General features: G+C 38.4%; 1 protein-coding gene across 15 annotated transcripts in view; it reads right to left on the bottom strand.

The window, feature by feature from the left end:
* ADAM22 (ADAM metallopeptidase domain 22) overlaps positions 1-25,851 on the bottom strand; it is a 224,121-nt gene that overhangs the window by 6,005 nt on the left and 192,265 nt on the right. For 2 of the 15 annotated variants that reach the window (XM_044245959.1, XM_044245960.1), the window contains exons 24-30: positions 25,567-25,681; positions 22,034-22,124; positions 18,534-18,551; positions 11,539-11,733; positions 9,123-9,223; positions 8,726-8,792; positions 4,047-4,133 (exon numbers count right to left, since the gene is read on the bottom strand). In XM_044245959.1, coding sequence (XP_044101894.1) covers positions 4,047-4,133; positions 8,726-8,792; positions 9,123-9,223; positions 11,539-11,733; positions 18,534-18,551; positions 22,034-22,124; positions 25,567-25,681 — 674 coding nt within the window. Of the gene's footprint in view, positions 1-2,696; positions 2,727-4,046; positions 4,134-6,355; positions 6,467-8,725; positions 8,793-9,122; positions 9,224-11,538; positions 11,734-18,533; positions 18,552-22,033; positions 22,125-25,566; positions 25,682-25,851 lie in introns of all 15 variants that reach the window. The other 13 variants (XM_044245968.1, XM_044245970.1, XM_044245967.1 and 10 more) reach the window with 10 other exon arrangements.

The following is a 25,851-nucleotide window of genomic DNA, read 5'->3' as shown; positions in this document are numbered from 1 at the left end:
GTACACCGACAAAGAACTAAATCTTGTTTACTTTAGGGGATCATGCAAAGTGAGTCTTCTTTTTAATTTGCTACAGTGTGTAGGTACCCCCTAGCATGAGCTATTGGCTTATAGCTTCCCAGACACGCCAGCCATTCATCTGGCCATGAGTCCGAATGACCAGTTCTGCACACGTACCAGGCCATTCCAATGAGAGGTGCTGAGTCTGATCTTTCCTCCAAATATTTTCGCATGGCTAAATCCAGTGAATGAAAACAAAAGCAGGAGATATTCTCCTGACAACACCCCCCCCAAGAAATTTGCACATATACTATCATCTCACAAGAATACACCAGTTAGCTAACACTTTGGACTGAGCCGGAGGGGAAAAGAAGGCAGGCAGGATGGTTTTAGTAGGGGCGAGGGGCAACCTGTCCGGGAGGTTGGGTGGTGTGTGACAGCATAAACAGGGATTATCTCGAAGGGATGTTCAGCCTGAGAATGGGAGTCAGAATAAAGGCAGAGAACAAGGTAAGGTACATCAGTTTAGGGAAACAGAAACAAACTAAAATTTGGTCACAAATGTCTCAGAGTTATTTCTTCAAAAGTGTCTTCGGGCTCTTTCCTGACCCTGGCTACTTGCCTGCTAGTTCCAAACTGGGTTTCAGTGAAAGCCAGGCACTGGCCCAGCTCATTCACTCAGAGTAATCCTTGAACAAATGTGAACCATTGCCATTACAGCACTTACAAAAACCATAGTAAGCACAGTGGGTGCCATTTAAGGTTACACAAGAAAGGTGTGCCTGTGGGTCAATGGACTGTGGTCTTCTCTGCAGCAAGGCTACAAGAGCCTTGCTGGGTTTGCCTTTTGGAGACATGCCTGGAAGGCCAAGCTCAGCTCTGTTCTGCCGCCCAGAAGTGGCTGAAACCAGGCCAGTCACACTTCAGACGGACAGGTCCTTCTTCCTCACCTATCTGGGTTCAGGTGCCTAATCCAGAAGGATTTATAAAGTGTCGTAGGATAGGATTTAAGTAGTCCATATCCACTCCGCTACTCTTAAGTAATTACAGTGAAGTAGAAAGGAATAGGGGTGCCTGGGTGGCTCAGTGGGTTAAGCGTCTGCCTTCAGCTCAGGTCATGATCCCAGAGTCCTGGGATCCAGCCCCACATCGAGCTCTCTGCTCAGCAGGGAGCCTGCTTCCCTTCCTTTCTCTCTGCCTGCCTCTCTGCCTACTTGTGATCTCTGTCTGTCAAATAAATAAAATCTTAAAAAAAAAAAGAAAAGAAAAGAAAAAGAAGAAAGAAAGGAACAGATTTTGGAGTCCAGAGCCAAGCTGGTAATTCTGGTTCTGACACTTACTAGCTGTGCCACCCTGAGTTAGTCTGTGTGCCTCAGTGTCCTCCATCCGTAGAATAGGAATAAGAATGCCTACATCTCACAAGGTGGTGAGAAATAAAGGTACGTAGAAGGCACTCAATCCAGGACAGTTATTATTCATTGTTTTTTAGGGTAACTACATTTTCCATAAGGTCATGGAAGTGGGACTCAATGACCTGATGAAGAGAGGAATCAAATGCCTGATATTCAAGAGGAAGTTGAGACCTGAGCTTGTAATGCACGGTCACCAACTGCCCCCAAGACTGAGGTGTGGGGACATAAAGCTCTTGCCCTGCTTGATGCGCATATATGCTGGCAATCATTCGAGCAACAACTGTCCGATCCAGAACGGGTAAGGGAGCACAGCGGAGGCACTATGATTACTCCAAACTTTGCTCTTTGCAGTGAGGCGGATGTAATATTTTAAATGCTGGGCTACACTTTGGCCTAGACTGCTACAGTCACTAAGTCCTCACTGCATTCTGATAAGGAGGCCTCAAACCCCACGCCATATGGACGATTAATAAAATGGCCTTTGCCCTCACTGGTGGTTTTGGCAGGAGAGGTAATCCTGAACAACCTGGTGGCTGATGAAGCAGGTCTGAGCTGTAGCAGAGGGCTGGCAAAGGCATAAGCCAAGGTGTGGAGACCCTTTGGGCCTCCTGTGTAAGGACCTGCTTGGATGAAGGGGCAGATGAAGTTCTCTTGTGTGAGAAACACTGTGATAAAAGCTCTGGGGTATCTTCATGATTCACGACTTTCAGTGAAACTGTGTGTCAGTTTCCAAGTCTCACCCACATCATCCTAAAATGACAGTTACGTACAAACTTCCAGTGAATTCTGTCTAGTCTTTAAATACAAAGGTGGACTGGAATAATTCATTCTTATGTGACTACCCACAGTGGGAACAGACAGCTCATATTAAAAAAGAGGAGATAAGGGAACCCTCTAAAATTGCCCTTGCGGCTTTGCACGTGCAACCGGGGGTGCTAAAGCATTTCCCCATCCAAATTGCGTTTAGTCATGCAGCTTCTGGGCAGACCTGGGTGCTGATTTTAAGAAATGTGAACTCTTCTCTGGGAGCCACATGTACTACTCAGCTGACCCAGGGGAGGCGAAACAACTCTTCCGGGGTACCATTTCACAAATCATTGGTGCAAAAAAAATGCTAATTCCATTGAGGTATAAAAGCCCTTGCCCCTGTGGGGCCAAAGTCACCCTGTTTTGGTTCGATGGCTGATACGAATTACAATCTGCCCACAAGCCTGAGGAAGGTAGATAGGAGAAACAGGACTGCAGGTGAGCCAAGATTCCAAGTAACATTCAAAATAATCTTACCTGTCTTCCTGACGTTGGCCATCTTGAGAGCTACAGGTGAGGGTGGGATGTTTGAATGTGAGTGTAGGTGTATGAGGCTCAGTGTGGGGAAGTGACAGAAGCAGGGGAACAGGGCAGGAGGGAAAGATGGGGTATAGAAGCAGGATATATTGTTGTGAGCAGGCAGGGTTATGCTTTCCTTGGGGCATAGGCAAATGTATGGATCAAATTAAGATGCAAGTAGGTCTAATCATTTTCTCAAACTATACACATCTGAACTAAATGGTACACTGGAAGAGAAAGTTCACCTTAGACAGGTGCCGAAAGTCAAGTACGTACGCATATTTTGGTATCTGTGAAATGCTGACCTGAGTCATGGCAAAAAGTAATCTGAAAGCCTATTCTGCTCAGAAGAGGTCGTAACACAGTCCGTATTTCTTCTTTACCTTAGCTGTCCACAAAGCAGTCTTAAATAAACTGGACATTTACCTCCGGGAAATCACTTTGATATTACAAAGACTGAAAAAATGCCATTAAGAGCTCTTGGAAATTTTCTCTGACCTCTGAAGTCAGACTGAGCTACAGTGGACTGAGTCAATTCTAGAGTTTCTAAAATGTAAGGATACTCGGTCTGCTCTACTGTGAATCAAGAACATGTTTTTCTATCTGCTTCCCGCTCTGTGTGAAGTGTGAGACAACAACCGTCTTCCTAGCATAAAAAGTTCCTCGGATGTTTTGTTGAGAATCGGTGAAACACTTCTCAGCACAGCCCTTGTTTGGAGGCAAATGCTTGTACTGAATGAATAAAAACCCAAACTCATCTGATCCCACCCTCCTGTGGTCAAGGTTTCCTTGGTCGTCTTAAGTTCCCTTAAATCACTGTTTTTACTCCAAGTAAAATTCTGCTATATTTCGTTTGGTTTCTTTTCATGTTTTCCCTTAAGTTTTAGTATGCACTATGCACTCTTAAGGCAGGAAGTAGGAAAAATGCATTATAAAACTGCTAATTTCTAGAAATTAAATTGTTCAGGTTAATAGTGCTTCTTTATTAGTGCAAAGTATGTTTCATGCCCATAGAACACTACATAGCATAAAATGAAGAGAAAGCTACTAAAAAGCTCAAGATGGTGATGGGGGCATGCACTAAATGGTAAGTAACCCTTTCAAATGGCTTCATTTGAAACATTCAGAAAAGAACTAGACTTGCTCACGAAGCCAGAAACAGAGATCAAAAGGCAGCAAATAAACAAGGACCCCTTCCACCTATGGGAACTTGTATTTGGGAGATACAAGATAGAGAGCCAGTCACACTACAGTATTTGTATGTGCTGGGAGAGTTTGAAAAGGATATAAAATTAATTTATAAAATACCTAAAGTATGGTCCTTCAGTGTTTTTATTCACATCTTCTACCCACTTAGCTACATTATAGTCTCTTTTGAACCATGGGTTTAAATACCTGCAGAAAGCAATGGAAGGAACAAAGAAAGCAGAACAAGATAGAAAATCTGAAAATACACAGCACAAGCTTAGCAAGGATGTTCTTCACCCTCCAAATGCAAGTGACTATGGCAAATAAACCAGGATGGATGCTGGGGGTTATGCGGCAGTCCGTACAGTGACATGAGAATCAACTCAGCTGCAACAAGGCTCGAGGCATTCGAGAATGTATTCAACATTTCAGGGAAAGCCTTGCCAGTGGTTTCCCCAAGGGAATCAGAAGCTGTCTTCCAATCACAGTACTGTCAGAGATCCCATTCACCCACCTCCAAAGTGGCTTTTTCCAGGCCACCTCTCATTTGGTTCCTTGGTTTTCAAATGATAACGGTGCTTTTTGAGAATATTCAGATGGCTGCAATTCCAACCTGGTGTTTGGGTGTATAACACCCCAAGAACAATTAAAAGGAGAATGTTCTCTTTCCAATATGAAAAAAGAAAAAAAAAAAAAAAAAAAAAGACTTTACATGGCTTCTGTCTCACTCCAGATAGCAGGCCCTAAACTGGAGTTAACAAAAATGGTGCTCCAGTTGGCTCTATAAAGAGCAGAAAGGGTCCTGCTCTTCTGATCCCAGAGCCCTCACACATATTAAGTGTGGGCCCAAAAGGCTCCAGGATCTTCAGGTTGGGCTCAGCAGTTTAGCTGTAGCTGCAATATTCCTTCTTCCTCCTATGCACTCCAGACTAACGTAATTGTGGTTCCATTAAAAAATGGACCTCAGAAGTTGCCTTCTGAATGTCTGGTCCTGAATTATGTGAGTAACTGCCAGAGGATACGAATGACCTTCATTAGCATTTCCCTGATGGATCTGGCAAAGTCTCCATTGGAATTACTGTGCAAAAGAAAATTTAAAAGATGGTAAATTGGGAGTGCAAGTTGTTGGTTTTGGTTTTTGTTCTTTGTTTTTCTTTTCCCCAGAGTTTCCTTTGATTTGAACCCAGGGAGCCAAGGAAAAACACATCCCCTTTCAGAATGTGCTCTTGTAAAATAAACATAGATTCAACAAATCCAGTGTTGGAACAATTTGGAGATTTTACTGAATTTTCTCTCTAAAAAAGTAGCTTCTAGAGAGACACTATAGATAACAAAGATACAAGCTCTATCAAACTTCCCAAGTTATTTGGAAAGAAACCAGGGGAAAGATAGAATACACTATTCGTTTGGGGTTAAACTTTGCTTCTTTCCACTGTATTTGGTTTTAGTTTGTCAATACACTTAAATCATGACCACATTTTCAGTTATAGAAACAAAATCAGGTTACTTTTTCCATAGCCCTTTCCCTCCTTTTTAGCTATGACCAATGAAGTTCCCTCCTAAGAGAAGGGTTTGGTTGCTTTTTATGTCGGTAAGACCATTTTTGCTAAGACAGTGTCCCCTGCCTCAGGAACAACCCACACTAGTTTTGCCTTTAGCCACAATCATTGCCAACTTGCACTTTTCACAGAGATAGCCAGTTAAAACTTGCATAAAAATTTCCACTGAGACTTTGAACAAAAAGAAAAAGTCAAAAAGCAAGTGCAGCCACAGATGAAGGCTAGTGAATGCTCTGGCCTGGGGAACACCGGAGCAAAGCCCATGCAGCTGTTATCAGGTGAAACATAGCCACACAGCAGACTGAGTCACCCACAGGCAGCTTCCAGGAGGAGACTTGTGTTCCTTTCACTGACAATCTGAGAAGCTCAAAGGGCGGACGCCACGGCTGTTCCATGAAACCTACAGCCGCATGGCTTGGCTTGCATGTGATGGGCCTTTCCCTCCATTTCAGGGAACATCTCAGAAGGCTGTGATCATTTCACTAGAGGTCACTGAAGAGAGCTCTCAGTGGTTGTTCCTTCTGGGGCTCTGCCCGTGAAAGTGTCTTCACAGCGAGCATCCTAGCATCTCTAGGTGGTGGCGGCGGAAGTGATGGGATTTTATCAAACTGCTGTAAACCTGCCTATGTGGCTTGACTTGGCTTGTAGCGCAACATGCAAAAAAAATGCGTTAGACAGGGGAGGAGAGCTCTTTGTGTTCTCCAGGATGGAAAGGCAGAGGAAAATTAGCTGGTGCTGGCTGGACCAGGACCATGTCCAAGCAGACGCTGGGGGTCAGTCAAAGATCAAATGACCCTGTTCTCAGCCAAGGAAGGGACTAGGAGGGAGATTAAGTGGCAGCCCAGAATGAAGGGGCAGGTGGAGACTGACCTGTGATCCAGACTCCCTGTCTGGGGGCTGTCAGAGCCCCCGAGGCTTATGCCTTGGGATGGGACTGTCTGGGCGAGGGAGTGCCCAGGCTCAGGTGCTTGGGGCTCCCTCCTGTAAAAACACAATATATAATACAAAGTCTAAGCCAAAACTTTTTTCACATCATGTACAACAGTGAGGAAGATGCAAAAACTTTGAGTGGAAAAACAATACAATAAACAAGGACATTGTATGTTGTTAATTAGCCAAGTAAGCATTTGTGGTGAGTGTTTTAATTCATGGCCTGATGTTTCATCATCCTTTGGGATGATGGGTACTAAAGGGGATGCTGAAATCATAGACTCAGATGATACCTTTTAATCTAAAAAATAAAAAGATATGTCTGTCTGTGGTCATTCTGTTCCTCTTACAGTTCCACAAATTATGATGTTGTATCAGAAGCAAAAGGGATTATTTATCCAATATGGAAAGCATAAAAAAAGACTGTCAATACACCTCCAGATATGTTATGTAGTAGGACTCTTTCCAAGGAAAAGAAAATAAGTATATAGTGCCCATATAATAAGGTATGTGAGAATAGTGGCCAACCTCATAGACTTGGTTCCACTTAATTAACATGAGTCATGTAACCCACATCTGCAAAGCCTGAAAAATCTGAGGGAGACCTTAATACTTCTTACTCACAAAAATGATCCCACTATGACATCTTATTAAATAATACAGTGTTATCTCACAGGCAAGAGATTCCTTGAGGGCTAGCTAGTATTATAATTTTTATCATGATATGCGTGGGAGTTTTACAGAAGTTTTAAAAAGTAAGTGACCATGCTAGAAAATACTGTATGAGTCTTGCTAAATACCAAGTGCTGTTTGGGTCAATACACAGCTTTAATATAATGTTGGTTTATTTTCATTCAAGAGTTTTCAAAGCCTTATTCTAGGAAATGCTGTTAAAATGCTAACCAGTACACAAAGGAAGTTCTGAAGGATGTTTTGCAGTTTTATCTGTATTCTTGTGAGCAACTGAGATGAGCTGAGGCGCTCTTTACCAGGTGACCTCATGCAAAACAAATCAAAGGACATTCCAAGAGTTTATCCACAATTAGCCCTAAAGCATCAAAGCGCTTTGGGAATGTATAAGATAAACTCTAACAGATTAGTCATTTATGATGGAGTTCTATGATGCCATTCTGGACCATGCAAGGGTATCACTGAAACCTATCTATTGCTTCTAAAAATAAAGTATCCTCTAGCAAACTTTTGACAAGCCACTTACAAGACAATACCATCAGCAGGAAGATCCAAATTTCAGGGCACTGTTTTTATTCCTGGACTGAAAAAGGCAGGGTATATGATGGAAAAGCTAACATAAGTTTCTACAAGCAGTTAACAAACACCTGCTAATTCAGATTTTTTTGTAAAGTATTAAGGCATGAAGAGGCAACAGTGATCCTGAAAACAATAACTAGCACTGCAGTGAGAAAGAAGTTTAAAAAAAAAAAAAAAAAAGGTTTAGATAGGTCAAAAAAGTATGGTTAATTAAAACCTGGTGGCAAGGTCCAGAAGGATAATGAGGGTGTGTTTGATTCCTTAACGTGAGATAAAGGTTTGAGGAAGCTTGGTCTTGTTGTACTTTCTTAAGTGAAGAAACAACAAACCAAAAAAAAGTGCATGGTGTTTACCTCATTAGAAATAACTTTAAATGTAATTTCTGATCCCACCCCCTCCCTCTCCTCAGCTTAAAAAAAAAAAAAATGTGTGGCTATCATTTAAAACAGATAGTGTTGCATTTAGTGACAATGATTCCGTTAAAGAGCAAGTTTTGGTAAGTGCCCTTTTAAATGCCCTCAGAAGGAAGATTTAAAAGGGAATCCATATTCCATTAGTCTGAGAGAATGCTTAGATCGCAGCCATGAAGCCCTCCGAGCGGTGGTTTCACACTGTGAGCAGTCTCATGCTCTAGGACGGTGGGACTTGTCCCCGGATGCTTCTAGGCTGTGTGAATATTGGGAAGAGGAAAGGTGACCCCTCTGAAATGGCTGGACCCCGGGTGATGAGAAGAAAGGAATGTTATCAAAATTCCCTTCAAAAGGAACCAAGACACCACATGGCAGGTTACTGGAGGAAAAAGCCTGCAGCGAGAGTGGGGACCCCCGCTATCAGTGAATATTGGTTTGGGCACAGTTGCGGAGATGCCTATGTAAAAGAGAAAAGCCATGGTTAATTTTAAAACCGCAAAAAAAGAATTAAAAAGACAAAACCAAGACCAGAGGCATGGTTTACAGTTCTTTGATGATCTCGTTAATTAACTCTGCACACTAATTGCACAGGACCTTGGAATGCCTTTTTCCATTAGAGGTTTAGACTTACTCAGTTGAATTAGACCGAGGTCTAAATCTTTTGCCTCTGATTTTCTTTCTGTTGCCTCCCAGGTTACCTGAAAAAGATGGTTTACAGCTAGCTTTGAATATATATAAACAATTGTCCTATGTGTAATCACAAGGTATTTCAAGTGGTGTAATTCACAGCCAGCCCTTTCCAGAACACAGGGCTGTATAGTACTGTACAGCCTTCTCTCACCCCGGTCCTACTGAATCCCATCATTTAAAATCCAAGAAAAAAGAAAGAAAGAATAATAAATGCCCTCTTCTCTGTTGGGAGAAGTACAGATCGTACATGAAAGACAAATCTTTACAACCAAGAACCACAAAATAGAATCTGGGTCCTGCAAACAGATGCACTAGCTGCTCAGAATGCCGCCCTATACCTTGCCAAGAATTACTTCGAGGTCGTCCGTTTTCACAGATGTCTGAAATATGTTTTGTGTCCGGAATCCTTTCACTCCAAGAATGAGAAAGCCCATTTGACCTGAAATGGAAAATGTGTATATACTGTTCAAAAATATAATCAAGTGAACTTAGTTTCAAAATCAGTAAGCAAAATTTCTAAGCATTACTACGCATTAAATAAATCAAGAAAAAAAAATCTGAAATGAAAGAATGAAGAGAACATGAACGTCTTCATGAAGAAGGCAGAATTACACAACATTCAATTTAAGAAAAGTCAAATACAATGGAACCCCATTACAATAGTTTACAATGGAAAAGTATCAGCGTACCATGCAAGCCAATTACATTCCCAACAACCACGGACAGTTATGGTTTAGTTACATTACCCAAGCAGAAGAGTTATAATGGGGTCCCACTATAGATGTTTCTTAATTGTAAAGCAATGGTTTTCATTCAAATATTATGAGAACATGGACTTCCAAGAGATTTCGTTAAGATCTGTTCAACTGAAACTGCTCAACCTTCATCAAAGTAATATTTAGGTTTTCTTAAACAATAAAACTATTTTCTGAGAATTGGCATTTTCTCCATAAATACCTCCCCCTGCCCCCAACCAAATGTAGTACTCTTAGTTAATTGCCCAATAACCGAACTGAATCAAATGTTTATCATGGAAATGTCTCTCACAAAGCCCATGTACCATTAAGCCCGCACGCTATGTGTATCCTACCATCTCAAATAAATTGTCTACGAGAAGCACAACTTACACACCTACCTGTACCACATAAGAAAAAGTATTTTGACAAACTACATGTATTTAGAAGAAGTCACATAATTTGATACCATTTTTAACTACTTAAATGTCATAACCCACTCTTCTAGTATCTGGGAATTATTCTAATCAGTATTTTAAGCTCTTCTTGAGGTACTTTAGAAAATAGCACTATATTTAAAATCTTTTTGACACATTCCAGTTAATTGCTAATATTAATAATAATATTGCTAAAAGGAGCTTTCTATTGATGAATGAAAATAAATGGAACTCAGCACAGTTATTACACATTAATTCCCCAGATTAGGAGTTTTACAACATAATTTTCTGATTAAAGAATGAATCCTATTTTGTCCAGTAGGACAACAGAAATTCTGCTGGAATCCACTGATTTCTCTACCTCTTTACCATGTTATTTAATTTAAAATTAAATATTTGACCAAGAAAATTTTTATATACGGAATTTAGATAAACCTTATTCTCTTAGCCAAAAAAAAAAACCCAGTAAAAAGAATAAAAATTTTGAACATTCTGCTATAGATCTGTACTCCTTGTGCAAAAACTAATATTTTTATTTTTGCTCTATGCTATGTTAATTCAAGTAAAAACAATCCTTCATGCTTAAGACAGTTCCACATTAAAGAAGAGTTCCCAGATCTACTGATTCTTTCTTTCCTTTGTGATTGCTTACAGAGTGAGATCCATTGCAGAATTTTTACAGATGATTCACTCTATACAGAATTCCAGAAGAGATCACGTTTCTTCTGAGTAAACTAGAAATTCCCCTCCAGTCTCCAAAGTGCCTATTGTGCCCAAATCCAGGTACTAGGCTACCAAACCTTTTTTTTCTATACGTAAACCCCCTTAACCAATTTTAAAGAAACTCTTCCACAGGAACATCTTAGCGTTCTTCAACGTGAATGTAGGCCTCATTTCCTAAAACATTCCAGCTATTTATTTATTTATTTATTCTATTTATTTTATTAAGCGATTATAAAGCATGCAGAATTTTAACTGGTCTTATACACCTTAAGATCCTGGAGCAAGAACATAACATCAAAGTTTAAGACATATAAATAATGTATTAACCCCACTTATCCTATTATAAAACCCAGGCAAATACTAAATATACTTAATTTGGCAACTGAGCTCTAAATGAGAAAGTCTAGAAATAATCACTCCAGGAATAAAAGGCAAAATCATAATATTCAAATATATGATTCACAGAGAAGCGATCTTTTTTTCACAGCAAGCTTAGCTTTGGTATATTTAAAATTTAAAAATATTCAACGCGGTATTTATAGTACCAATTTAACAACTGCTTTACTGAAGCATGACAGTAACCTTTTTCTTTGACTACCCAACATGACATAAAGCTCACCATTTAAAATATTATAAAACACTATGTATTATTTCTCAAGCCATATAAGAGCAAGATTGAAAAACCCTAGGATTTCTCTGTAGATTTAGGATTGTCATCCGTTTAGTTTAGTTTTGGTTCAATTTCCGGCCCGATTGGCTTAACAAGTGGTTCTGAGCATATGGCATTTGGAAGCGCAGTAATCAAAGAACAAAGGATACTATTTTTTAACATTCAAGAAAGAAGGAAGAAGTAATCAAACCTGCTGCAAAATAATGAAATGTTCTGACTAATGGAATAATGTGTGATGGAACAGGTAGAAATCTGAAAATGCGACAGAAAAGCAGACCTCTTCTTAGAACTAGATGCTGAGTTTGTGCTGACTCCGGGAGCAATGTCGCTATAAAAAGAGTCACCATCTCCAGGCTTTTTTACATAATCTCCCTGGGGTAACTGTCTAAGGCATAATAAACATTTCAGAGTCAGAAAACAAGACACACACATGAACACAGACATATACAAATATTATTTTAGGAAAAAAGAGGTAGGGATAATGATCTACATGAATCAAATCTATAACGACACGTAAGATTATTAATAAATGTGACAAGTTACAGTCATTCTAACTGTAGAGGTCAGAAATGCAATCACTAAAGTCTGTACAGTCTGGATGAATAAAGCCTTGCTTCATGGGAAAAATATGGAAAGATGAGGTTTTTCTGGTGTAACTTTATTATACTTGGAGATATTGACCGAAGTTGTTGTCTTTGAAAAAAAAAAAAAATGGTGCTAAAGGAAACATGTTGGGACAGAGAGTCCTTGCCCTAGGTAAGGCATAGTTTTTTTTCACTGCAGCCAATAAACTATTCATGATTTCTAAACTTTATATAATGTAACCTTAAGACCAATTAAGTCTTAAAATAACTGAGTGATTTCTAAGCCATTTTCTATAATTTAATCCAAATAAATTCTTATTAGCATAATCTGTTCAATCTGGAGCCTCACTGTTCATTTAGGAGAAATAGGAAGAAACTAAAAGAGATTCCAACACCAATCAAAAATGTAATTCTACAGCTGCACAACAGAATATGTAAAAGGAGGTAATTGTGCAAGAAGAAGAAGGGGATGAAAAATAAATGAATTCTTGTTGAGACTATACGGGGAGATACTTATAGGTAGTTGGTGGGTGACCTCGTTTCTGTATTCTCCACTGTAGAGGGAACACAACAAAGGAAGATCTGTTTAATCTGAACTGCTATGGACCCTGCTTGCTCTGATTTTGAATTAACTAAGATTGGAACAGATTTTTATTATTTTTCCTAAGGGAAAAGGGTAGAAAACTCTAGAATGGACCACCTAGTCAGCCTCAAGAGCTAATGTGATAATCTGCCAATGGCTGGCCTCCAAACAGTCACCTGCATCCACAATTTGATTCAGTTCCATTTGGGACCGTTGTGGGAGGTACTGGATTAACAGTATAACAGAGTTATACTTCAGTCGGTCTCCAACAAAGGCCAAGTTTGCCAACTCCTTTTTCTACTTGGTTTTCCTGTTTACCTTGGTTACTTGCTGATGCTAAATTCTATCTTAAAAAATGCCACTTCCAGATGTTTGTTTTCTTGTACCAATCCCTATTCTGTCTGAAATCTTGACAACACTTGGTCATTCGTTCTTTTGAAGGAGTTGAATAGCTCTCTCAGATTATCTCAATCCTATATACTCACACATTTTCACAAATCTAAAGAAATTTTCAACCCATAGGAAGCACATATATGAACTTGTGTGATCCTCCCCTTTGAAGCAAGTCAAAATTCTTATTAGATTTGTAAGGCTAATTTTACCTAGAACTCTGTGATACACGTTCTCGCAAAACATTTTTAACGCTTTAAGTGCCTTCAGCTCATAACTGTAATTTTATTCTTTTTCACAGTATATTATGAAACATTAAATTTTCTAAAGAAATAATACAATTTCCCCATATTCACAGTGTTAATAATACAGGACATATTGTTAGGCAAGAGATCTTTAATCTCTGGAATCACATTTTCTGCCTTGTCTCCTATGAGTAAAATGTTCTGTCATGCTTGGAAAAAAAAAAAGATCTCAAGAAACTCAGAGTTCTGTATGTCACCTCAGGGTGGAAACTTTCCTTTTGGATCATATTAATATTTATAAATGAATGCCAGAGAATATCCCATCAACATCAATTTCCAATAATAATCTTTATGGCTAACAAATCCTTTTTCTCATCATTACTTTTAGTAATACTCTGTATAAGCTGATAAGATGTGCCTCGCTAAATTCAAATAAAATAAAGACAAATTCCAACTACATTTGACCATTAATCTATCGCCCAAATTATCTTTTCACGACATGGTTCTGGCATTCAGGAATTTACCAAGAGCTCCCTTGGCTGATGCTGCAGACTTCAATGGATTACCTCTCCTGACAGATGGGCCTAGTTCTGTTGTTGGTTTGTTTTTTTTAAAGTCTCCCCATCATACCACTCCTTCAGTGTAATTTCTCTACAGTGCATGGTCAACTTTCACACAATGAACAAAAATTGTAAACGCCAAATATATCATAAACTGTGGGCTTCAGTCAAATGGTTAGAAGGGAGTTTAAGTTCAATGAACTTCTGGGGCATGGCCTTATTTTTATTTTGATGGGCAGATTCGATTCTTAGCTATTTCTATTAGGAAGACTCTAAAACACAGAAAAGACTCTGGATTCCCCTTAAATCCCATAAGGAATGCGTGTAATGCATATTTCTTCACACAGTAAATGAATAACAATGTTCATGACAGAGTAAGAATTTTGTGAAAGATCTCTTAAGAATAATATTTAACATTCTTCACTATCGAGAAATTTCTCCTTTTTTTAATATCCATTGCAGACTACAACAAATTTATCTCTTCTTGTTTAAACTTTAGTGAAGATAGAGAATATCGGGTCCCCATGATCAATAAAATAACATTTCATCATTTGTTACATAAGATCATAAATGATTAACTAAATAATTCCTTAAATTTTTTGAATTAAATTTATTTTTCTAGTCTTTATGGCTTTCTTCTTAAATTTTGCTGGTCTCATGGAGTTTTGAATCATAAAGTGATTACTGCATTAGGTGGCCTGACTAGCGCCAAGTTTTGTCACGGGATAATTAATTCATATGTCCCATATTATATGTAAATATTACAGATATGCACATGATTTTTTAAAAATAAATAATGACTAAAACAAAAGCTTATCTAACTAAATTCTTTTTCCTCAGAAAGGAACCCTGTTATGAGGGGCAGTCTGGTCTTTCCTTAAAGGGTCCACTGAACCATAATATTTAACTTGGATCTTTACACAGACTCAAAATGAGAATGCAATGAAAAAAAAAATTAAGTCCTAACCTTAATGCTAAAGGAGGCATTTCTCCAATGCTTTTGTTTGTGTCTGGGCTGTCTGATATTAGAATTGTTACTTTACTGTTTTAAGAAATATTGTATAATGTGTACCAAGTCATACTGACAGATGCGTATCACTTAATAATAATATAAAAACAAACTGAGATAGGCTTGAAAAAAAGGAGGGAGGGAGGTTCACATGCAGGAGATAAACTGGCTAAAACAGGTAGAAAGAAAAGAAATGGGGAAGGGGGTTTCTGTTTAAAGTACAGATCAGGAAGATATGACCTAATTATTTATTTTATTTCACATTAATTATAATGATGTGTGCTCATTTCAGACAAAGGAAGAGAATATTTCAGTTGAATAAGGTGAATGTTTTATAAATCCAAGTTCAAATGAATGTTTGCTTGATCTATTGCTACTTGCAAACCTACCTGAAAACTAAAGCTCAAACTTAGAATTCTTGTTACAAAGTATACAGTTGCTGGGGCGCCTGGCAGGCTCATTTGGTGGAGTGTGAGACTCTTGATTTCAGGGTTCTGAGTCAGAGAACCATAACCGGGTGTAGAAATTGCTTAAAAATAAAATATTAATGGGGAGGGTATGTGCTATGGTGAGTGCTGTGAAGTGTGTAAACCTGTTGATTCACAGACCTGAACCCCTGGGGATAAAAATATATTATATGCTTATAAAAAAAATAAATAAATAAATAAAATCTTTAAAAAAAAAAACCCACAGAGTAAACAGCTGCTAAATCCTAAAACAATTATAATAGCATCAGCTGAAAATAATATGGAAGTCTTCTTCCCTGAAGATTTTAAAGAAAAAGATCTTTAGCCATCCTTCCAACAATGTTGTGTAAAAGAACTCTCCATGGTTCCTAGGTTACACGGTTCTACCCTTCATAAGGTAACACTGGCAGATTTAAAATAATACCATTCGTGCATGGGGTTCTGCCTCTACTGTGCCTCTACTGTGTTTTATTAAGCAGTTTATAAACAAAAAGAAAAAAAAAGGGCTGGCTTCTTGTCTTTTTGTCAGACTTGCAATTAAATCTATCATGCCAGGCTACCAAGTTCCTTCACAGAATTACTTGCCTGACTTCTCCAGTAATTTGAAAGTTATGCCTAATGGCATTTCTGAGACATTATATCATTAATAAGAATCTGATAACTGGCTATATGTTTAATATGGTCTCACATTTAGTGTCAGAGAAAACCTTTATGTTTGCCAATACTTGCACCAGGTCGACCAGTTAAGTGTGGGCCTCATTCACGTGGACGGATGCTGCCTTGCTCTGTGAGGACGACCACATCCACGTCCTCCGTTTGAGTATCAGAGAAACGCAAAGTCTTCAGAGACCACTTTTTTGGAACTTCCCTTACTATGATGCTTTACATATTACACAGAACTTTATCTGATTTTAAAGACATGGAAAATTTAAGTGATTTCCCAAGAAATCACATCCTACAAAGTGAATTTCTGATTCCTTGTCACTTGGTCCTCCCACCATGGAACCTCAAAGGAAAACCTTTAAATTTAAAGATAAAGACAACTCAAAATTCTTACTATTTCCTAGCATCCTTTGAAACTGAACACATCCTTCTGAACATCTGAATATATTTTTATAAGACTATGCATTTCTTAATGCATGCTTTGGTCCATTTGGCCTTTTCAACTACTCTACCACTGACATATATTCTCAAAAAGGAAAATCCTTCAGAAGATATTTATACATTTATGACTTGCTGACCTAAAGTCCATTATTTGCTACTTCTTCATTTTTAAAATTATTCTACAAGTCCAAGACTCATTAGCTATGGACAGGACAAAAATAAATAAATATTGCAATAAAATATATCAAAATACATAAAATAAATCTGTCAAAGATGTGACCGCTCTCAAAATATAGACTAGATTCCAAAACAGTAACCAGATTGATGAAATGATGAGTCGGTAATGCCAGGAGGCATGAAACTGTATCAGACAAATAAAGGAAACTCAATGCAAAAAAGTTCTCAACTGTACCTAGGCAGATTCTGAGTTAGAATAAGAAATTAGTACACAGTTTTGCATATTAACAATTTTTTGTAGTGTGGTGTGTAATCCTTTATTCTGGATCGTACTCCAGATGAGAATATGTCTTAGAGCACTGCTTCAGATTTGCTTATGTTGCTTATATTTGTGACATTTTACTTTCATTTTTATGTCAGCCATATTAAATCACCTTGTAGCCTTAGCCACTACAGAAATGAGGCTGGGTCATCAATATTTGATCTTATTAGCCTAATTTTATTTTCCATTGGAGAAAGCCACCAAACTTAGATTTCTGATATAACTGATCAAACTCTATCTAAGAGAAAGCTTAACCAAGTCCAGATCTTTCCCAGTGATTCTGGACACAAGAGTTTTAAACATGTCAAAAAGAAATCTAGTTGTTGGGGTGCCTGGGTGTCTCAGTGGGTTAAGCTGCTGCCTTCGGCTCAGGTCATGATCTCATGTTTCTGGGATCGAGTCCCGCATCTGCTGAGCAGAGAGCCCGCTTCCCTCTCTCTCTCTCTCTGCCTCCCTCTCTGTCTACTTGTGATCTGTCTCTCTGTCAAATAAATAAATAAATAAATATTAAAAAAAAAAAGAAATCTAGTTGTTTTTAAAACTTAGTTCATTTTGTCTCAGGTTTACTTTTCCCATTAAAAACGAGTTAGTTAGTTATCCCAGGCCCGTGTGAATCTTTCCTAATATCCATGCCAACTGGCCAGGATCTTAGTTGGTCCACTACGAGCACATTTATAGAGACCGTAGATACTTATGACTAAAATCTTACAGGAATTTTAAATTACAACATGGGATGAAACAGAAAAGTAAAGTTCAAAATTTTAATTTGTGAAAAAATGAAAGCTGGCTGGGGCCCGAAAACGCGTATCATGTTTATTACATCTTATTCCTAATCTGCCTGACATTTAATGGAACAGTGGGGACAGTTAAGTAAGTATGAATCTGCACAGATAATCTTGAGTACTAACCTAGTGTTATATGATGCATAAGACCTGGTCTTCCAGGATATTTTAAATTTTTAGTATCAATAGCTAAAAGCATTAATAATTTTTGGAATGTGAAAAGTGAAGGGGACATCTCAAAATGAGCTAATTTAGATTTAGAAAAAATAGGCATTTTTATAAAAGCACACGAATGCTCTTTTTATGCTGTTAGTTAAACATAGATTTTAAGGTTATGATGAACAGGGTGTCTGACTTTATGGGCTTTACACTAGACACTCTGAGATTCTAATAATACAAATTATTTCTTTACCTATGCAATTACGTAATCAGAACAAAAATATTTTCTTATGCAGAGGTAAACAATACTAGGACATTCTCCTGATCCTAACACTGTGTCCATATAAATTTTATCATTTATGAATGGAAGTTACTAACATAACAATAGTAACAAAAAATAAATAAATTCCTTCAGAAAGTACTAGGCAGTAAGATTGCTTAAAAGATGAAGAAAAGCCAATTAACTAATATAAACACAGGTGATTCCTTAACACAGAGGAAGTTTGTTTTAGATGGAAAAAATTCATTTGCATATATATTACTATAATAGTAGCATAAGTAACTTCTATTATGGTACTGTTGGATGAAAGAACCATTAAAATTAAATGATAATACATGTATTTTAAAATAATACATTCCACAGCACCATTATTAAAATTATAGTCTCAAGGTCATGAAAAACAAGACTGCTCAATGATCACAGAAACAAAGTCAACATAATTATAACTGCATGTATGAACTGCAAGGATGCTAACAGGATTTAAAACTTTCAGTTATGTGTTCAGCTTATTCTCATCACATACCTCTGTTCTCGATAATTTCTTTTCATGGACAAGAAGAAAAGGAAAGAGAAGAATTAGTTACCTATGGAAGGATATTCAGAGAGAGCAATGAACATGAAAGTTCTAGCATTCACTGAAAGGTCTCCATTGAGGAGTTTTGAATTGCAAAATTAAAACGAGGAATACAGTCTCTCTCTCTCTCTCTCTCTGTCACACACATACACACACACACACACACACACACACACACACACTCTGTCTCTCTCTCTATCTCTCTCTCCTTCATCTTTAAAAGAGACACCAAAGGCTTAGTGACAATATGTTCAAGTAACTATTTTTAACAGCATAAATAAGTTTCAGTCATGAAAGAATACTTGTTTTTGCAATATCAACTGTACCATATTAAACATGTAGTTAGTAACGCTCTAAAGTCAGTCTTATTTAAGTTACTTATATAAATTAACCACTTTCACAGAAATAAAAATCGTAATTCTTTCCTTCTGGAATATATATCCAGAACTAAGGCTCTTCCTATGAATTTCAAATGGGAAAACATGACTGGACACGGGAACATCTTATTTCATCATGTAGGATATATTAGAGTGAGTTAATTCACAGCTGTTAGGGACCTTCTAAGTGATCACGACTTACTAAAACCTTACACTGGAAATGCTTTGTTCAAAGTTTACTGTTTTTCATTTGGGCATACACTAAAACAAATATGAATTTTAAAACAAACAAATATTAAACAAAATGTGTTCTATAAGGCACCAGTGACTTTTAACTTAACAATTCAAAAGACTTAATTTTTAACTTTCTTATCGTGACCTAATTAACTGTTAGTATTTTGAAGATATGTTAGAAAGGTCAAGCAGTTGAGTAGTGGGTTCCTACCTTCCCAGATCAAGGGTAATGTTTCCATGTCAATTTTGTTTGTAGCACCTTCATCTGCCTATCTATTCCATGCACCCTGTAAGTATCTTGGTTTAATAATGAGCTCAAGAGAGTAGAAGTGCCAATTTGTTACTTATATTTTTCATAGTTCAAACTGTCGGGTTGGTCGGGGGGGTGCAGAGAGTAAGTCCCAGAATCTTCCTATTCAGTATGTTTTACTTTTTATTCCCTCCATCCGATGCCCTAGTGGTCCATCGATTCCAAATAAGTATTCCTCATGGCCTATTCTTGCCATTCCCTCACTCCAAGGCTTGGAGAAGGGGTAGAAAGTTTAACTGGAAGCATTAATGAGGAAATGAGTTTTCAGGTCCAAAATCCATTTTTGAATTTCAAATAGAATATGAATTTCATGGATTTAATTCCTGTATTAAAATTTCTACATTCTCATTCTATTCTTAAACATACTGTGAATAATTTTAGTAGCACTAAAACCTTAATCATTCAGGTTCAAATTATTTATGAAGAGGATACTGTAGTATGAATAAGATTTGTCTTTTGTCCTTAGTGAATATGCAAAATACATATATTCATATGAATGAAATCTCAAAAGAATTTCATAAAAATAAGAAATTATATAGAGAACGAAGTACTTTAATTCTAACCATTAAAACAAATGGATACAGGTAATTCCATTAGCAAGAGAAGTAAAAGTTTAGATTTCATGTTTTCTGAAAGGTAATTTTTTCCAAGACTGCAAAACCATGAAATACCAATTTGTGTCAGTAGGTGGCAGGAGATCACACATAATAGAACCAATAATTTTGCCTTCCCCTTTCCACATAACCAATGAAACCACTGAGCTACCTCAAAAGCTCAAAGCTTGTGATGGCAATTACCACCCAGGTCTTGAATCAGGGAAGTGGAGGAAATAGTGTAACTCCACGATGTAATTCACCCTGAGGTGTGAGGGGAGGTCAATGATAAATACTCAGAAAAGCCTTCCTTTAAGACATGTAATTATAACCCCGAATGTTATGATGAAATCAGCCCATGTAAATATAAGTATGCAATAATGGCCTGCACATCAAAGAGGCCCATAGGTATTGAGCATCTGTGAGCTGGTACAGGACTAGGTATTCATTTAATCCAGGCAGAGCTTTCCTACTGTGCTGTGCCCTCCTTTGCTGTTCAATGTGGTAGTTACCATGTTATGCTAAACTTTACCGTCTGTCTATGCTGTCTGTGTTACTTGGTAATAAATAGCCTTCCACAAATGCCCCCATATATTTTAATGCTTTTAGCATACAAAGTACATCCTGACAGTAAACTTACTGCTCTCTTTTCTGCCAAAGAAACTCTTTTCAGGGTTTTGACTTCACAACAAGCAACAGCCACATATACTTTTAAAGAGATTTCTTTCAATGGAGTTAGTTTAAGGCCATGTCTTAAATAATAATAATAATAATAATTGCACATAATTTCATAGTGCCTAGTCTGTTGAAAGTTTTGAGGTATTTTTGAAGCCTAAAATATTCTAATTCCCAATCTTTCAGTGAAGTATGCCAAACGTATGGGTGGGGGATATATTATAAAATGGGGTAACAGCCAGAATGCCCAGAAAACACTGTAGACCTTTCAAGTCAGGGTACTAAAACATCATCATCAGAGATCAGGAGAATGATGCTTTTAAGTTGAAATCAAACAGAACTTAAGGTTCACCATATTTAAGCTTCAAGTTATTAAACTTAAGTAAGTTACTTGAATGCTAGGGAAATTTTTTTACATCATAAGACTGAAGTACTTTAAGGTCATCTACTTAGCTAAATGCTCAAGGGGATTCAGTATTCAAAAGCTGTATAACTTGTAACTTTTTAAAGTTTATAAATAAGAACCCAAAACTTCTAAGTTGAACTCGAAGCTTAAGAATTACATATTACAGCCTGACGATTCACAGACCAGTGCACTTGGGGCAAATAATACATTAAATGTTAATAAAAAAAAAAGAATTACATATTACAAGTTGCAACTTCAGGCTGACTCTTAAGGTGAACAAATGAAGTCTCTGAACAGTTTTTTTCTCCACAAACACCCAATAGTTAACAAATAATAGTGCCTCCTTCATACTGGGTAAGAAGATACGAAGGTTCTGTCTCTGGCACGAGGCCAGGTCACAGCACATACCCAGTCACGGAGCTGTCACTGCTGTGCTTGTTGATACTGATGTCATCACTGCTGTTGTGACTAAAGCGTTATACGCCCTATGGGACCATCCTGCCTAGATCTCTGGGTATGGGTTTAAGTCAAGAGAGCCTGTGTCACTAAACAGCAAACCAACACAGCCTTCACACAAGACACGATTTCGATTGACTTTACTTCACATAATGGTTCTGAAACAGTATTCTCTACTCGTAGAATAAGAAGGGAGTTATCCAAAGTGTAAAAATGTAATAAATTATGATCGCCTCTCACCATGCCAAGGCTATTCACTGATTGCCTATGGAACCAGACTGATTTTCATCGCAGGTATATTTATCCAATGATACAAAACTTCCTAGGAGCTTAATTCATTTAAGCAAAATGTTTTAAAGTCTATTTTGATAGTAGCAATGCTGAGACAATTTACTTACTTATAACCCCATGCAGTTATTCCTAATATGAGGGCCAGCACTAAGATGGTACCAGCAATTATGCCTATTATGATATTGGTACCAGCAACACCTACAGGGGAAAAAGAAAACAATGAAGATCAGTGTATGTAAAGGAAATTTTGATATAAAATTCTTTTTTTTAAAAAATATTTTATTTATTTTTATTTATTTATTTGACAGAGAGAGAGACAGTGAAAGAAGGAAAACAAGCAGGGGGAGTGGGAGAGGGAGACCCAGGCTTCCTGCTGGGGTGGGAACCTGATATGGGGCTGGATCCCAGGACCATCATGACCTGAGCCAAAGGGAGCCACCCAGGCGCCCCTTGATATAAAATTCTTTCAGGAACTTTATTCTCCATATTTGTAATCTCCACACTAACAAAATTATTTGTTTTACTCTTTAAGTCTTAATTTTAGAGAATACTTTTTTAATTTAATTATATGGGCTACCGTTGACATAAGGTTGTATTTGTTTCATGTGTACAGCATAATGATTTGATATCTGTACCTACTGTGAAGTAAAAAAGTGGGTGTTCTTTTCTTTTTTTTTAAAGATTTTATTTATTTATTTGATAGAGAGAGATCACAAGTAGGCAGAGAGGCAGGCAGAGAGAGATAGGGAAGCAGGCTCCGCACTGAGCAGAGAGCCTGATGAAGGGTTCGTTTCCAACCTCGAACCCTTGGGTCCTGAGATCGACCCAAGCCAAAGGCAGAGGCTTTAACCCACTGAGCCACCCGGGCACCCCAAAAGTGGGTGTTCTTTTAAAAGGACAAAAAATCAGGCTCCTGGGTGACTCAGTGGGTTAGGCCTCTGCCTTCGGCCCAGGTTGTGATCTCAGGGTCCTGAGACTGAGCCTCACATCGGGCTTCCCTGCTCGGAGGGGAGCCTGCTTCCCCCTCTCTCTCTGCCTGCCTCTCTGCCTACTCCGGATCTCTCTCTGTCAAATAAATAAATAAAATCTTTATTTAAAAGATTTTATTATAAATAAAATCAAAGGACAAAAAACCAAACCATTACTTAGCTATCCACATCAATTATTTGTTTACATAATTCTTTGTCTATATTCCCTTTTCATTCTTGTCCCAGTACATTTTGCACTGTTTAATTTCCCATGTAATTTTCTGAAAAATGAGGTCCCTGAACTTCAAGAAGGAAGAGTAAAAAATAAAAACAGAGGTGACCCTACTATGTTGTCCTAGTACACTGGGAATAACAACTTGTAGAAATCCATGTTCATTTTGACCCTGATGTCTTGCTCAGAATTCCAGAACTGTAACTGTCCGGCTCAGTCCATCCTGACAACTCATGTAAGGTCCTTATTGCTCTCAGTTGTATGTACGGTATTTTGTCTCTCAAATATAAGTTCCTTGAGAAGGAAAATGTGTCTATGGATTTATACACTCAGTGCTCAGATGATAGATAACAACAGCACTGGGCTTGTAGTTCCCAATCTTCATGACGGTGGCTGTGGCATCCTCGAGAAGGAAAATAGGAAGGAAAAACCAAAGGAAAAGAGAGCATGTGGTGAGCAGGAGACTGGGGCTGGTTGGGCATGAGGGCCAGGTGGCAGCGGACCAGCAGAGGGCCAAGGCAAGGCAGGAGCTCTGGCCTCAGTAATGGCAGTGCTGTGTCAGCATCTGCTGTAGGAAGGCAGAGATGGAATCCTTACGGGAATCAGGGCAGTGTGAGTGGCCCAGTAAGTCGAAGGCTTTGTCAAGAAACTCAATGGAGGACCAAGGAGCAGAAAAGACAGATCGGAGGCCTAGTTGCTTTGCTGATCATGACTTATACCAGATTCTTAAATCACCCAGATCTGTTTCACTCAGAGCTGCTCAGATCTCTGTTGGCCGCTGCATTCCCAAAACATCCTTCTGGATGTCAACAGTCCATCTTTCCCAGGCAACGGGGACAGACTGCAAATCCCCATGACCGAGGTGTTAGCCTGCCTGTCTGGGAGCCCTCGGTAAGTTGTGTCCTACAGCAGGGTATCTGAGGAAGCCGGCAGAGCCCACCCCACACACGTCCTCTGTGGGATGGGGGGACGCAGATGCCCGAGGACCCCCTGGGGCACAGCGGTTTTGCTACTCTAAGGCCTAGCATATCTATCTTTTCTTCTTTTTCTTCCAACAATTTTAACAGGGATCACTAAACTCGGATGCTTAGCCTGGTTATTTCCAAGTAATGCTATGACTTCTGACAAGTAACTCAAATCCACGGACCTGAATAGCCTCACCTCTGCATTAACTGCTAAAAGCAGCTCCGGACTGCCCTTGCTGAGACTGAGGACCCCAGAATCTTCATCATTCTTTGACCTTCTTTGCTAAGGTCACTGTGGCTAAGATTTTTAACCTGTCTGGATATCACAATGAACAGGGAGGTGAATGGACTTCAGGGTTTGAGCATTAATCAGTGTAGAATACTCAATCACATAAAATGATAAAACAGTTTAAATAGGGGACATCTACCTCCAGGCCATGTGTTCTTATGACCATTTGCATTTAATCTCTGCTTCTCCACTTGGGCCACTCTAGCTTTTATTCTGCACCTGTTGTTTATGATCTATGTCCTTAATCCCGTTCCAGGCACCCCGGCCAAGGTTACTACTTCTAGAATTACCTACAGTACAGGCTATAAAACTGGGGTTGAACAGAGATGAGATTCTGTAATTTAAAATATTAAAGCCAACAACATATTTAAAAATCAATTCTTTAGAGGGAACTGGGTGGCTCAGTCAGTTAAGTATCTGCCTTCAGCTCAGGTCATAATCCCGGGGTCCTGGCATCCAGTTCTGGGTCAGGCTCCCTGCTCAGTGCGGAGCCTGCTTCTCCCTCTCCCTCTGCCTCCCTGTCCCCACTCATGATCTCTCTTGCTATCTTTCTCTCTCATAAATAAATAAAATTAAAAAAAATAAACCAACTCTTCAATTGTTTTTTTTCTAAGTATTCAATCCCCAAATATAAAATTCTCCCCTTAAATTCAGACAGTTAAGAAACCTTAGGACCACTTTCTTTGTTTAAAAGAAATGCTAGTGAGGTGCCTGGGTAGCTCAGTGGGTTAAGCTGCTGCCTTCAGTTTGGGTCATGATCCCGGGGTCCTGGGATCCCATATTGGGCTCTCTGCTCAGGGGGGAGCCTGCTTCTCCCCCAACCCCCTCTCTCTCTCTGCCTGCCTCTCTGCCTGCTTGTGATCTCTGTCAAATAAATAAATAAAATCTTAAAAAAAAAAAAGAAATAAAAAAAAGAAAAGAAATGCTAGTATTTGTTGTCACACTCCCCCACAAAAAGAACACTTGAAAAATCTCAGTAGGACAAAGATAATGCTAAATCAGTAGACTAAGTTATATTTGATATTACACATGATTATAATTTAATGGAAAACACCAGTTTCATACTGTGGATGCCAGCTATATACTATATTTGAGCTACAAAAATAATCCAAGTGAAACTACCTGAAGAGCAGTTCTCTTTTGTTATGTACAAAAACTATGTAATGGCAGGAAATCAAGTACCTACCATTGCCAGACAGAGTTATGCCCGTCTTTGTGTCATCATTGTGAGGGAAGTATGTGCTGCAGTCGGCACCAATCCAGTGTCTGTTACAAACACACTTCAGTTCATTACTGCAAACCTGAAATCCAAAATCAATCAAGAGCACAGGTCAGCCCTCTGATACAGAAGCGTAAAATATAAGCACTGACTTCTATTAGATGCTTAGAATTTGATGGTGCTGAAAAACTCAGTACTTTCTTCTTAAGACTAATTTCCTTATTTCTTTTTCAAGTAACTAAAATAGTATTT

The sequence above is a fragment of the Neovison vison genome, chromosome 4, assembly GCF_020171115.1.
Source record: "Neovison vison isolate M4711 chromosome 4, ASM_NN_V1, whole genome shotgun sequence".
Lineage (NCBI taxonomy): Eukaryota > Metazoa > Chordata > Mammalia > Carnivora > Mustelidae > Neogale > Neogale vison.
The sequence above is the reverse complement of the archived record's forward strand: the minus strand, read 5'-3'. Positions and strand labels throughout refer to the sequence as shown.